Below are 15000 nucleotides of genomic sequence, written 5' to 3' on the forward strand. Positions count from 1 at the left end.
AGTTAAAATAGTCCAATCAGAAAGATTTGGAATGCTACCAACTCAATCCCGATGACCCTCATCCTGAAGTGTGTTTTGGCGAGCAACCTTTACCAAGATGTCTTGCTGTGGACGCTCGGGGGCACATTGTCATTTTCTGCATGACGTCAGGTACTGAAACACGGAGGAACAATTTCAGTTATGTACGTAAAGGTTGATCCTTAGTCACATACTATAAAGAAGTCTTAGTAAGGTTACTCATGATTTATCTATTAAGAACTTAATTCAGATTATGGATACACGGCCGCGCGCGCACGCACACACACACACACACACACACACACACACACACACACACACACACACACACACACACACACACACACACACACACACACACTCACTCACTCACTCACTCACTCACTCCCTCTCTCTCTCTCTCTCTCTCTCTCTCTCTCTCTCTCTCTCTCTCTCTCTCTCTCTCTCTCTCTCTCTCTCTCTCACTCACTCACTCACTCACTCACTCACTCACTCACTCTCACTCACTCTCTCTCTCTCTCTCTCTCTCTCTCTCTCTCTCTCTCTCTCTCTCTCTCTCTCTCTCTCTCTCTCTCATAGATGGGATACAAGGCGTGTGTAATATCGAGTTATAGGCTCGACAGTGGTATGATTCGTGAATCTTTACAATCGTTTGGCGAAATGTCAGCTATTGTAGTAAATTATACATTGTGATGTGGACTAAAAAGTTGCCATTTATTTTTCATGTGCCTGCAAGATTTCCTATGTCCAGTCTAATGATGTACACCGGGACGGACTTTTCAGTTGGCGATTTGGTTCAGCAATCATTTGATGCTACTGAAACTCCCTATACATTAGTTATAAAATTTGATGAACTATCTTGCTTTAACGACAGAGATAAAGGCAAATTTGTATGGGAATACATTATGAACCTGATGGAATTTCCATTTTTTAAAATAAACCCTTGATGTCATTAGATCTTAAGGGACAGAGTTTTTTGTTTGTTTTCCTTTGAATTGATATTGTTGTGTATAGTGGCTGTGAGGTTGGATTTTCCCAAACACCAGATAGGTGTTGATAGCATGAAATCCTGTTTATACATGGCACATCTTTAACACGATGTTTTATTTATTGTATACCAATATGTTTTTGTTTTTTTTTGTGAAATTCAAACATTGTCTACCAGAATAAAAGTTGAGATGTCTTAATTGGCAAAAGAGTATTCAAATGGCTGCTTATTGCTTTCAGAGTGCCAGCTGCCCTCCCAGCAGGAGTGCATGGAAGTGTGGCGATCAGCAGATGCAGTGTGCTTTGATGTAGATTCTACAGTTATAACAGATGAGGGATTGGATCAGCTGGCAACCTTCTGTGGGAAAGGAGAGGAAATTAAAAAGATGTGAGTTGTATGTATGGATAATTTCTTCATACATATTTTGTGTCATGAATGTCTTTTCCACACAGATACAATAGTGTGTAGATATGAATATATAAAAACATAATGAATGACATGAAGGATTTAGAAAGTTATCAATAAGTTAAGATGATAAGTTTTCATTACTTTATCAAAATGAATGTTGAGGATCATAGTGTTGTTTCTGTTTATGATGTAGGACATTGCAAGCCATGCAGGGTAGGATGGAATTTAGAGATGCTCTGAGGATGAGGCTGAACATCCTTCGACCTAACCTCGAAACAGTACAGAGATTTGTCCGTACACACCCACCGAAACTAACCAAAGATGTTGGGTAAGACTTTGATTTTTTCTTTTATAGATTTTTAATATATCTGCAATATCTACTCTATAGAGTAGTGCTATAAATGCACTAGCATCAGTTTAGAACTAGTGCCACATACTGTATTTTTGGTAGATATGTATAGTGTTGTAATGTTGTAGATGTACTGTTTATGAGATATGATTTATTTAAGTCAGTTTTATTGATATTTCTTTGTTAGATACCAGTAATTAATTTGAGCTATCTACGCAGGAGACTGGTGTCTGCCCTGCATTCTCGTGATGTGGATGTTTATCTTGTGTCTGGGGGATTCCGGTCCCTTATTGCACCTGTGGCAAAGATGCTGAACATCCCTTTGGAGAACATCTTTGCCAACAGATTAAAATTCTTCTATGATGGTATGTAACTTTTCAGTTCATTTATTTTTTGAGTATTTCTATATATTTGGAACATTAATGATAAACAGGTATCCATGCCTTTTAACTTCAGAAGTAGAACATGTATTATAAATAATGTCTTCCACAGGGGAATATGGTGGTTTTGATGAAGCCCAGCTGACCAGCAGGTCTGGTGGCAAAGCTGAAGTCATTTCACATTTGAGAAAGAAAGAAGGATATTCCAGTATTGTCATGATTGGTGATGGAGCAACAGATATGGAGGCCTGCCCACCTGCTGATGCCTTTATAGGTATGTCTCTTTGTCATTAGTAGAGAAATACATATGTAATTATTAGGTTATTGAGAAAACTAAGGTTTAAACATGAAATATTTTTTTTTAAAGACTGCTCTCTCAATCTCCAAAACTGAAAACTTGCATTAATGGTTAGAGATATTTCTTATTTCTTAGCATATGAGTATTCATCAAATAATTCTTTGATCTATTTCCAGGTTTTGGAGGAAATATTGTCAGAGAAAGTGTTAGAAACACTGCAACTTGGTACGTAACTGACTTTGCCACTCTCATTAGTGAGCTTGAGAGAAAAGACTAAGGACATGGAAACATCAAATTCTAAGAACATTGATCTGAACAAATGGCAGATTTCATTCTTTGTAAATTCTTAATGATCTTTATAGAAGCTGTGATTTATTTAGATGTAGCTTTAAAGTCATGACCACACACAACCTTCCATGAGATGAAGACCCAGTATTCTCTTCAGGATACACATTGATATTAATTGAACTAGAGCAGAAATGAACAAGACTATTTTGACAAGAATTACTAGGCTACCAAGTTTGGCCTAGTAAGATAAACAGGTATAAGGAAAAAAAAATTATAAAGTCCCCATGGAAAGGATGAAACAAAGTAAAATTGCAAAACACTCCCCCACTAAATTCCTTGATTGCAAAGGTCCTGGTGCCAATTAGCTTTCCTCATGTTATGTCCTCTTCTGATGCTTCTTTTAGTTTTAATTGTTGGCCTAGGTATGTCAACACAAATGGTTATTTTATAAATGGAAGATTCATGGATTCCATGTATTTTTATCCTCTTTCCTATTTTTTCATGTTTATTTATGATATACTTTCAATGGATGTATAAATGTTCCTAATAAGAATGCACTTCAGTGATATATATAGACAGGTTCATTAATTAGGGAGGAATTTATGAAAGGCATGTAAATGGAAGTTTTAACTATTATTTAACTAGAAATAATATCTTTTCAACTCAGGAAAGAAGTTAACTACACCTCAGTAGCATCACCATGATAGAGTAGATTTTTCTTGCAGTATTAATATATGAAATTAATGATGAAAACTTAGAAAAAGAAACTAATGTAATTTTTTAAAGACTGCTAAATGATTGTATTTAATCAGTGCTAACCATTTAACTATGTGCATATGTGTTTTTTATTTGCTTTTGTATAGGTATCACATGCATTTATGCTAAAGACAAAAAGTGCCATGCATTTACCATTACATTTTAGTATGATTTATGATACATATATACAGAGATATTTACTGAAACCATGATGATTTTGCCGGAGTAATGCATAGAGTTGGGTGCTGATATTAAACAATTGTCTTTCAAATGTTCAGTTTAAATACTCATAACTCAAGAAGTATTCAGGGCAAATATTTAGAGCAGTCAGTATTTTATAAATTCCAAAAAATTATATTTTTCACTTACAAGAAATCAGCAGTAGAACATCACTTAAAATACAGCTGCCTGTTGAAACATTAATATATTTGTAATATCTAGTGTATTAATAGTGTAATTGAATGGTCTGTATATATATTGTAGTATTTTGTGTTTTGATATTCTATACATAACATAGTCATTTATATGGCTTTGTTTGTGCATGTATTGTATGTGTTCAAGTTCCTATGAAAGGATTAGATTTAAGATTTGTACAACAACTTCCATTTAGACTAATATTATACACCGGTGACTACATGTAAGCTTAAATAGATGGAAGTGCAGTGTATGTATATCACTCTGATATTTAGTCTAATATGACCTTTTAATACACCTGAAGGTTATTTTTCTTTCATATACATTTGAATATTAACAACTATTTTATTGCCAATTCACATTTTATTCACTTTTTCACTTGTTTTACACACATTCCAGATACATAGTCCTTGGTTATTTGGTTCATTGCATTTCTGAGTTAATAGGTATTATTTCAAGTAATGTGAATATTTATATACAACAGCATATATTTTTCATCTCTTTTATACAAAGAATTATTTATTGAATAGTCTGACTGACAAAAAATGAGATCATTGTTCTTTGTATTATTATATGCTCATCTTCATCTTTCTTTACATATGCAATTTATTATTTCATTATTGTGATATTTCAGCGGTCATATATGCACTCAGTCATGGGGAAACATCAATTTTCAATTTATTTCCAGTATTGTTTACCTTCAGAATATGTGACTTGAATTCTATGTATTTTAGGTAACAAATTGTAATTCAGTAATTACTTATTTGCTAAGACTTGTATTAGTAATGTTTCATTAAATGGTACACCATCATATCAAGGTTGACAAATAAATAGGAAATTTAGTTATTTATATTTCCTTTCATTTCATAGGATACCCTTCTATTTTGCATTTCGGTCTCCATGGTAGTAGTAAGTAAATGGTCTCGGTTGGTACTGTTAATGAAACAAAGGAAGCTTTGTGCCATGAATATTTAGTAAAGTGAGTTTAACCCTTACAAAGGGAATTTGGTTCTGTGTCTTGTGGAAATATTGAAATTATATATCATATCAGATTATGAATACTGTAGGTTATAAGTTGACATGTAGAACCATATAAAAGATGGTGTGGAAGGGTACCACACCTACATAGTTCAGTATTTCCATGCTGATTGGAATTTTGAGACAAGAACTGAAATATGAAACAATGAGTAAAAAATGAAAATAAATGGATTTGAAAACAAATATAAGAGAATAGTCTGAGTAAACAAGCCATATAAAGCAGCTTTTATATGACCATAGAATTATTACTGTTACAGAATGAATTGTATTATTTTGATGTAAAATAGTTCTTGACATTTAAATTACTAATGAAATTAGCAAAATTTTCTAAATTGTTATACTAATAAAACAGTATCACATCATAAGCTCTCCACAAATGCTGTTGATTTTGGGTATCCCACAATATAACTATGCTGACCGAAATGGCTTCTTGCAGCAAACAGCTGTGGGCATAAATGGAATACCACATTGTACTATCAAACCTAAATCAGACCAGTATTCCATTTATGCCCACGGCTGTTTGCTGCAAGAAGCCCTTCCAGTCAGCGTAGTCATATTGTGGGATATCCAAAATCAACAATACTCGTGGAGAGTTTATGATATGATTCTGTTTTTTAGTATAATAATTTAGACAATTTTGCTCATTTCATTCATAATTTAGATGTCAGGAACTTTTTTACATTAAATTATGTATGATGCAATTCATTCAGCAAGAACAATAATTTAATAGTCATAACAAAACCTTTTTCATAGTGTTCCTGCATGTGTGATCATCGAGTAAATGATGGATCAAGACTTGGATATCACTTTTAATGGCAGTTTTATGATACAAAGATGGCTCTATGTAAAATAATCCACAGTTCTTTGTAGGTGCAATGATTGAAAGTATTTGAAAATGCATATAGCTATTTGTTTAAAGTATGACATGAGAATATTTATGAATCAATATAAACTCCAAACAGAACAAGACTGCTAAATAAGAGGTGATTAACAGGTGGATAAGTGTGAAATCAAATTCTTATAATGGAATATGCATTTCAATATCCAACTCTCATTTGTAAAATAGCAGCCTTTGTAATACTAATTTTAAGAACATAAATTTCCAGTTTGACATTTGAAACTGACAATGCCTCTGGCTCTCTGACACCATTTAATATATATGCCAGATGTTCTAAATTTTGGACCAGTTCTCAAACTAATTCTAATAATTAAAGCATAAAATGGATGGATGATTTAATGCTAGATACACTTTTATAATGAGCAATTGATGAGTATTGTATAGAATGTAGATCACTGACAGTATTTGAAAAATACAGAGATTCATTTGGGAAAAGTCTGACAAAAATCTTATACATAGTAGCATTTATAGTTTACTAGTTTGAGGCTGTCAGTGACTACTTTGCTCCTGAGAGATTATGATATAGATTGCAGCATGCATCATGAAGTTTAATCAGCTCTTAAGTATCATTTTAAAGTATATGCTTACAAATAGTCTGTTTAGGAAAAACCTCAGAGATAAAAGTCTCCAATGATTTTATAACATTTAATGCAATTATATATGATATATATATATCATATCTCAAATTTGTAATGTAAAAATATAATGGAAATAAATCATAATATATATTTAGATCTATAACATCATGTGCTGGTATCCATGATGAAAGATTATGTGTGTGTGTGTGTATAGATTGATAGATAGATAGATAAATAGATAGATATAGATATAGATATATACACATACACATACATATATACACATCTCTCTCTCTCTCTCTCTCTCTCTCTCTCTCTCTCTCTCTCTATATATATATATATATATATATATATATATATATATATATATATATATATATATATATTTATTTATTTATATATAAATGTATGTGTCTATATGTGTTATTTGTGTGTGGGGGGGGGGGTGTATGCATATATGTGAATGTGTGTATATATATATTTCTTTTTTTTTTCTTTTTAGGTATGTTTGCACACACACACACACACACACACACACACACACACACACACACACACACACACACACACACACACACACACACACACACACACACACACACACACACACACCTATATGTATATACATATATATATATACATATATATATATATATATATATATATATATATATATATATGTATATATACATACATATATATATATATATATATATATATATATATATATATGTATGTATATATATATATATATATATATATATATATATATATATATATATATATATATTGTTTGTACCTATAGTACACCTGACTGACCCCAAAACACTCGCAATTATTCAATATATCTTCTTGTTCTATATGATCAGTTGACAGGTGCCTATTGCATGGCCACCTCATCAGCCATTAGTGATTAGATCATCTAGATGTGAAGCTACTATATGCAATTAACCGGCCAGACAATAGGGTAATTCCCAGGAGGACGTATTGCAGTATCTTCGCTTCCAGCTCGTTTGACTAAAGCTCGGACTCATCCCATAAGTCTCCTTCACCAAGTGCTGTCTCTGGAAGTGATAACTTTGTTTGTGGTATTGTCATCAGGGTGTTGAGTCACAGGCTGCCACCTGCACCCCATGATCCAATCCAAGGAGCTGTTGCAGAAGACATCGGGAAGAGAATCCAAGGCACAGAGGTTGCTGCAATACGGCAAAGCCTACAATATCTGAGCCATGAACATGTAGACCTTGGTTCTGCAAAGGACTCTTACCACCAGAATAAACCGTCTGGTGACATCCTAGTACGACAGGACGCTTCATGAACTATTCCACCAAGATATGTAAGGCTTTGGGTGACTTTTGATGTCCTCACCACAAGCATGTACGGAGTGGGCAGGCACTCCTAACATTTTTTCAGTGATGCCAAACATCTAATAAGGGGAAATTCTAAATATGAGATTACAGTTTACAGTGAGCCTTTTAATTATATAAATATTTTAAAGCTGAAATACAATTTGGAAGTAATGGAATAAAATATGAATTTGAAAATATGAATTTAAGAAATACTACAGTGACAAACTCCAAAAATGAAAATTGAAAAGTGTGTTCCTCTTCAGGTGATGTCTACGCACTGCGTTTGGATAGTACCAAAGGCTTAATCCGTTATGTACATGTGTTATAACGAACAACGACAACGATGATAAAACCTGTCAGGTGGAACAAATAAGTCTCATAAAGATAAGGATAAGCCAGATTTACGGAGAAGATGCACTGAGGCGAGCCCGCCATGATAAGTCATAAATAGGACCTAGCAAGCAAATCCATCCCCATCAACAACGAGTTAACAGCTTTTAATTATACTTTTAAAATTCAATAGAATTTATTTTAAAGATAACTTCGTATTTTTCAATGAATACTTTATATTTCAAGAATTATGGCAGGCTTTTTTCCACATTTATCATTAAGGAAAGCAACAAAAAGCATGAGCCTTCAGACGCAAATTAAGATATCGTAGTTAGGTAACCTCAAAGTATTTCCCATCATATTTCAAGTATTTCACTTAATTACCATAAAATAATCACAAAAGGACTGAAAAAGGTAATGAGCTATTGCTGCTCTCCGTACTCTATCTGCGAGATGCAGTTTATATATGACATTACCTGTCAGAGAGTACCCTAAACAACTGGAAAATATGGCTTTAAAACCTAAGGCTACGGTCTGTTGTGGATCTTCCAGGAGCGAATCCAGATTTCTCCAGTCTCTGGAGCACATTTCCTGCTAAGGAGTGTCTTATCTCGGTGATCTCTGTAATCCCAGCAATTCCCTTTCCTTTACGAAGAGGGATAACCACAACTCTAGAAGTCTGGGGGAATAGTACCAGAATAGTGGGTGGCAGCAAGGCAGGCTTCACCAAATGGTTTTCCCTTGTTACAGATGTGCCTGTGAGCAGCACTTGGCCATGCAATCCTCGATTCACAGGTTCATTGCCAGGTTCAACGCCTGTGCTAACTGCCGGTAGCTAAACCTGATACAACGTCTTTAACTACCCAGCACCCCGTCAAGACCTGAGACATCTGGCCATATGCTGAGTGAAGTGAAGTCACCTTTGAGAAGAGTTTGAACATTCAGAGTTCTGTTATGCTCTTTGTCCTTCCCTAGCAGTGACCGAGTCTTACAGGCCTACAGGTATTGATGCAATTCCCGATCCCCAGCCAGTTTGCAGCATATAGTGTATACTACAGGATTAAAGTTTTACCATGTTCTTTGGTGGTTACCGTGGATGTCTGATCAGCATCGAACATTTCATATTTGAAGGTGTCCTGCAGTGCTACAAAGTATGTCAGATTGTCGATTTGTTTTAGATAGCACTACAACTCCTTAAGCACACTCCTTTCTCAGTCTGTCCAGATCCAACACGCGGGTCACATCCGGAAAACCTGCAGTTCTGGAGGATTCCCCGACGAATGCTATAATAAGGATGCGATCAGTCTTCTTGGCTAGATCACTGCACCAGTTCCAGCATCACAGGTCAGGAAGCGGATATCAAGAAAAACCCTGGAAAAAGCACAAGCCATAGAGCTAATAGACAATTATCGTTGTTATTATAATCCTTATGGTATAAATTTAACCAGCGCTTAAGGAGAAGGAGGAGGAAAAAAGGAGGGAGAGGAAAACAAAGAAGAAAATGAAAGGTAAAAAAGGAGGAGGAAGAGGAAAACAAAGACGAAAATGAAAGGTAAAAAAGGAGGAGGAAGAGGAAAACAAAGACGAAAATGAAAGGTAAAAAAATGAGGAGGAAGAGAAAAAAAAACAAAGGAGAAAAGGAAACGTAAAAAAGGAGGAAAAAAAAGGAAAAACGAAGGAGAAAAGGAGAGGAAAAACAAGAAAAAAAGAGAAAAAAAAGAAAATGTAAGGAAAACGGAGGAGGAAGAGGAAAAACAAAGAAAACGAAAAGAAAAGAAAAAAAAAAGGAGGAGGATGAAAAGGAAAAAGAGTAGTTGGTGAGGACGATGAAGAAGATAAAGGACAATGTGTGAAGAGCAGCCTGGAAGAGATAAAAAAAAGAAGAGAATTGTGTTTACAGAAACCAATGTAAAGACGTAGTCACACAGGCGGTTTTCCGGCCTCTTAATCTGTACAGGTTGACATCCCGCAGCTCTCGTGGTAGACTTATTTTGGGGAAGATGGATATTATTGTCCGATATGTGAATAATTTGAGAAACAGTGTAAGTATGGTTTAAAAAAATAACAGATATGATTTCCAGTAAATTCTCATTAAATACCTAGGATCCAGTTTAAGGTCCCACCCACACCTGTAAGCTTCGGTATCCATTTTCACCTGATTAGGGATATTGAGACTTAACAGAAGGTCTGTTGAATATCAACTCGAAGAAAAGAATAGACGGAGAAAAATTAGTAAAAGAGTAAAAGAAGACATAGCGAAGTAAACAAGATAAAAAAAAAAGAAAAATAAGAAGGCGGAGAAAAAAAACGAAAAGGAGAAGTATGAGAAAATTCCAGATTGAATAGTAAAAGAGAAGAGATTTAAGTAAATAAGAAGGAAGGGGAGAAGATGATGGTGGAAAATAAAGCAAAAGAAGTATAAGGAGATGAGGTAGAAGAGAAGAAAAGAACAATGAAAAGAAAAAACTTTTGCAAACATAAGGACATTTACCAAAACGATGTGACTTTTAATGCCTTTCCAGAGTGGCACTTCTTAGTTGTTGTTTTTTTCCTATCCTAATATGAAATACAAAGAAAAGAGATGTCTTGATTTTGTCAAAAAAGAAGAAAAAAAGGAGACAAATAGCACTTTAATAGCACTGGAATTATAACTTGTATCCATGAAAGTGTAACTATTAGGAGTGTAAATCATACAGATAGAATGTTTACTGTCACAATCCATTGCAACACTGGCATTACTTCAAAATAAGAAAGTCTATTATTTATATCTTGTTCATAATAGGTTTAATTAGTTAGAGGACAGTATACAAATGTGAGTGTGTATGTGTGTGTGTGTGTGTGTGTGTGTGTGTGTGTGTGTGTGTGTGTGTGTGTGTGTGTGTGTGTGTGTGTGTGTGTGTGTGTGTGTGTGTGTGTGTGTGTGTGTGTGTGTGTGTGTGTGTGTGTGTGTGTGTGTGTGTGTGTGTGTGTGTGTGTGTGTGTGTGTGTGTGTGTGTGTGTGTGTGTGTGCGCGAGCCAAGAAATTCGTTCAGATATTTTCTCATATATTATGTCTACGACATCAAGGGCTATTTAACATAAGTGTTTATTCTAATAATCAATATCTTTTGAATGCCTCGTCTTGCTATACATTGATTTGTCACTTGGACCTAAAATATATAGAAAATCGCGCTCTCTAAAAACATTTTAGTTCCGTTTTCACTCATTGTTTATAAACATTGCTTGACAGCGCGGCCAGGGAGTGAGCATAACCACTGATTGAAAACGTAAACAATCTTGTGTGATAGAAGTACTCGCCAAAAATAATTGAGACCCTGCACTCTTACTCAAACCTGAGGGAATTGTCTACGCGAAATAGTTAATGGACATTAAACTCAAACGAGACATAGAAGAAAACCCTGGAATAGGGAAGGGTATGTAATTCTCAAACTAATAGAAGACGACGACATAGCGACAGTAAAGAAAACCCAGATTCCAAACAACCTTTGAACGATAGCAACGGCGGAAACTCCCTGGAAATTCACCAGATCATGACTAAAGACATTTCAGCAAGCAGACAAGCACTACCAAACCGAAATGGGGTATTTATTAACTTAACTGGGGAATCAATCACTTCAAACTTCAATAACCTCATTAAATTATTTGATTCTATTAACAAATCAAAATTCCAAAAGTATAGAACTGAGAACACATTAAGAGTTTTAGGAAGAGGCAAAGCACTAAGGTATGAAGTGGATAATATAAATAAAACTAAGACCATCTGAATGAAATATCTAACCCAGGTGATTGAGACATTGTGCAAGGAAATTGCATCAAGCAGGAACACAGGATGTACATATGGGATGATATTTCCTATAGAAAAAAACCTAGCCCATGATAAAAAAATAAAAAATTGACCTTCATAGGGCAGTAACTTAGAAATTGTAGAGGCAATAAAAATAAAAAGAGTAACATAGACAAAAGAAAGCCAAACAAATCGGAGCCCAACACCATTGGAGCCGGTTGATGTGATAGCACGTATTGTGGTTTTCGCGTCAGACGCCTGGGACAAGCTATTAGGAGAAGCCATGCGCTCGGGTAGAGGGAGCGGGCAGCCCAGGCTCGCGGCTTGTGCGTCCGAGAATCTTGTGGCGTTAGGCTTATGCATTCGAGAACCCCGGTATTGCGACTGTGCAAAGCCGGAACGGCCCCAGAATGAATGGGTTAAACCTTCAAAGGCCCTTTAACAGAGAGCCATAATTAGACATACTTCTTGTCCAATCAATCAGTATTCATTGCCAATTCCAAAATACTACTGTTGTCTCTGATATGGTCATGGGATAATGACTTGCAGAGATAAAAATAGATGCAGCAAATGTAGTCAATTTGGCCATAGATTGTACTAACCAACCATATTGCTTTTTCTGTTACCAAGAACACTCACCCAACACCATTTCTTGCAAGATACACGTAACCTGTAATTGATGGGCGACAAGTTATCACGTCACGTGGTGGCAACGTTAGCTGCCGGGGATGAGATATTTTTCGTTGTTGTTATCCTCCTGGCCGGCACGCCGGGTGATTGGGTGTATAGCGCTTGGCTGCAGCCACCACAACAATTAGGTTTTGCAAATGTAAGAACTAAAACCCCTTCTAAAGCAAAAACCACTGATACATACATAACTTTCACATCAGATTCAACATTAAATCAAAATTCAACACTATGTGCAAATTACCAACCTGGAAACAAAAACATTCAACCAACAGACAACACACCCCATACATATACCTAATATGAAAACACAAACATACATACCGAACATGAAAACAATACTAACATACTACAGACAACACAGCCCAAGCATATGAAGTTCCTATTAAAATGATTAAACATTTACTGGTCCAATGGAACATACCCAAGAAAATGTAAAAACACAATAAAGCCTTACAAAAATCCAGCAGAATCAAGATCTTGCAGATTTATAAGCAAAATATTATATAAATAAAATAAGATTGAATTGGTGGATTGAATATAATAACAAATTTGACATAGATCTTACAGGATTTAGACCTTGCAAAATAGGAGTACTCTAGATGCTTTACAAATAATCAATATGTATATAGATAATGCATTCAAGGGGAAAAATAGGCACTAGTAGTGTTCATAGATTTAGATAAAAGAATTTGATACAGTCAACCATGAAGCACTACTAATAAAAATAGAAAACTTGAGAATGACAGGAACCATATTAAGCAGGGTTCACAAGGAAAGAACATTCGTAATTAAATCAGGCAACCAAAGCTCAACCAAGGGTTTAATACCAAATGGAGTGCCACAAGGTTCTCCATTAAGCTCAACTTTACTTAACATAATGTCTGCATATACAAAATTGTATATGCAGGCAACATAGCAATGCTATCTTCCCATGATAAATTAATTGAATCCAAAAATGGATTTAAAGATATAAAGGAATGGGCAAACACCTGGGATCTGAAAATAAACTTCACAAAAAGCAAAATAATGTGCTTTACAAATAAAAAGAATAGAATAGATTCCAAATATTCAAATAGATAATGGAGAATTACAATTTACAAACAATCATGATATTTTAGGACTTAAATTTGATACTCCCAAACTAAACTGCAGGAATCATATTGAACATTTATTGATACTATCACAAAGTAGAATAAATACTATGAAAAAAAGCCATCACACACACGGAGGACAAATAGGGAAACATTGATAAAATATGGTATTTAAATCAAATCTAAAATTGAATACTGAGCAACTATTTATAGCATTGCTAAGAAAAATTGAGATATAAATAAAATACTGCATTGAGAATTACTACAGGATATTTCATATCTAGCCTGGTAATCATACTACAAACATTGACAAAGAAATCACCCATAACAATCAAAGTAAAAGAACTAGAATGCAAACAAATGATAAAGATATTAGAAAAAACAATAAACATCCCCATAAAACAATTAGCAAGTTTAGATATATAAATATAACCCCACTAAAGATCAAAAGACTAGGACAGAAGCATAAGAACTCACAAAGAACTAAAATTCCACCTAAAAATACCAAATATTTCTCCCATTCCACCATGGCATGAAAATTCTAAACCAATTCTGAGCAATACAAAATATGTAATCTACCTGAAAATATTCACATATGGGGCCTAAATAAAGGAAGGAACCCAGCTCCACATTAGAGGAATATACATACAAACAAATATCACAGCCTGGAAACTACCAGAAAATGTACAAATTACAGGAGCAAAACTTTTCGCAATAAAAATAGGTTTGAGATGCACTCAAAACAATAATTTAGATAACACAATAATTTTCACCCACTCACACTCTGCAATGCAACTAATAAAAAAATCACAAACCCAAAACTTACAAGCAAATCACATATAATACAACATTTAAATATACACAAAATCAAAATGCAAAAATACAATGGATAACAGCACACAAGAACATAAAAGGTAATGAAATTGCAGACCTAGCATCCAAGAAAGATTATCAATCAAATAATCCCATGACCATATTCCAGGATGAAAATAAAATCATAAAAAAAAAGAAAAAAAGGGAAGAACAGTTAAACTAAACACACAAAACATCCTCAATAGAGACTAAAAATCAAAACTGACGTAGCATGTAGATGCTGTCACCAAGAAAATGAAAATGTAGAGCATTAAACACTCCAATGTCCAAGATTCAATTCACATAGAGTTAAACTATTTGATGCACTAAGAAGAATAAAAATAAATAAACCTGACATGTCCCTATTAATTACAGGAGTCAACCATTCACCAGTTAAGAAGTCTGGTGAATGGAAGAAAATCTTCCTATAGAGATCAAATTTGATAGACATCATGTAAATTACAAGAACACAAGAAAGATCCAAGAAAATT

General features: G+C 34.5%; 2 protein-coding genes across 7 annotated transcripts in view; both read left to right on the forward strand.

Moving 5' to 3' along the window:
- The window catches only part of aay (phosphoserine phosphatase), a 6030-nt gene extending 1285 nt beyond the window's left edge, over window positions 1-4745 (forward strand). The window contains exons 1-6 of the mRNA XM_086538550.1: window positions 1-150; window positions 1246-1393; window positions 1608-1742; window positions 1983-2128; window positions 2256-2417; window positions 2618-4745. The exon at window positions 1-150 is cut by the window's left edge and continues 1285 nt beyond it. Coding sequence (XP_086394676.1) covers window positions 141-150; window positions 1246-1393; window positions 1608-1742; window positions 1983-2128; window positions 2256-2417; window positions 2618-2718 — 702 coding nt within the window. The 5' untranslated portion in view covers window positions 1-140 and the 3' untranslated portion in view covers window positions 2719-4745. The remainder of the gene's footprint in view (window positions 151-1245; window positions 1394-1607; window positions 1743-1982; window positions 2129-2255; window positions 2418-2617) is intronic.
- Window positions 4746-11311: 6566 nt separating this feature from the next.
- Window positions 11312-15000, forward strand: part of LOC122266930 (dynein regulatory complex subunit 10) — a 10958-nt gene continuing 7269 nt past the window's right edge. Inside the window, exons 1-2 of one of the 6 annotated variants that reach the window (XM_086538551.1) lie at window positions 11312-11505; window positions 14885-15000. The exon at window positions 14885-15000 is cut by the window's right edge and continues 164 nt beyond it. The gene's annotated coding sequence lies outside the window, so the exon portion shown is untranslated. The other 5 variants (XM_043036899.2, XM_043036898.2, XM_043036900.2 and 2 more) reach the window with 5 other exon arrangements.

This window comes from Penaeus japonicus, unplaced genomic scaffold (genome assembly GCF_977035675.1).
Source record: "Penaeus japonicus unplaced genomic scaffold, GWHDUDI00000001_assembly GWHDUDI00000007, whole genome shotgun sequence".
In the NCBI taxonomy this organism is placed as follows: Eukaryota; Metazoa; Arthropoda; class Malacostraca; order Decapoda; family Penaeidae; genus Penaeus; species Penaeus japonicus.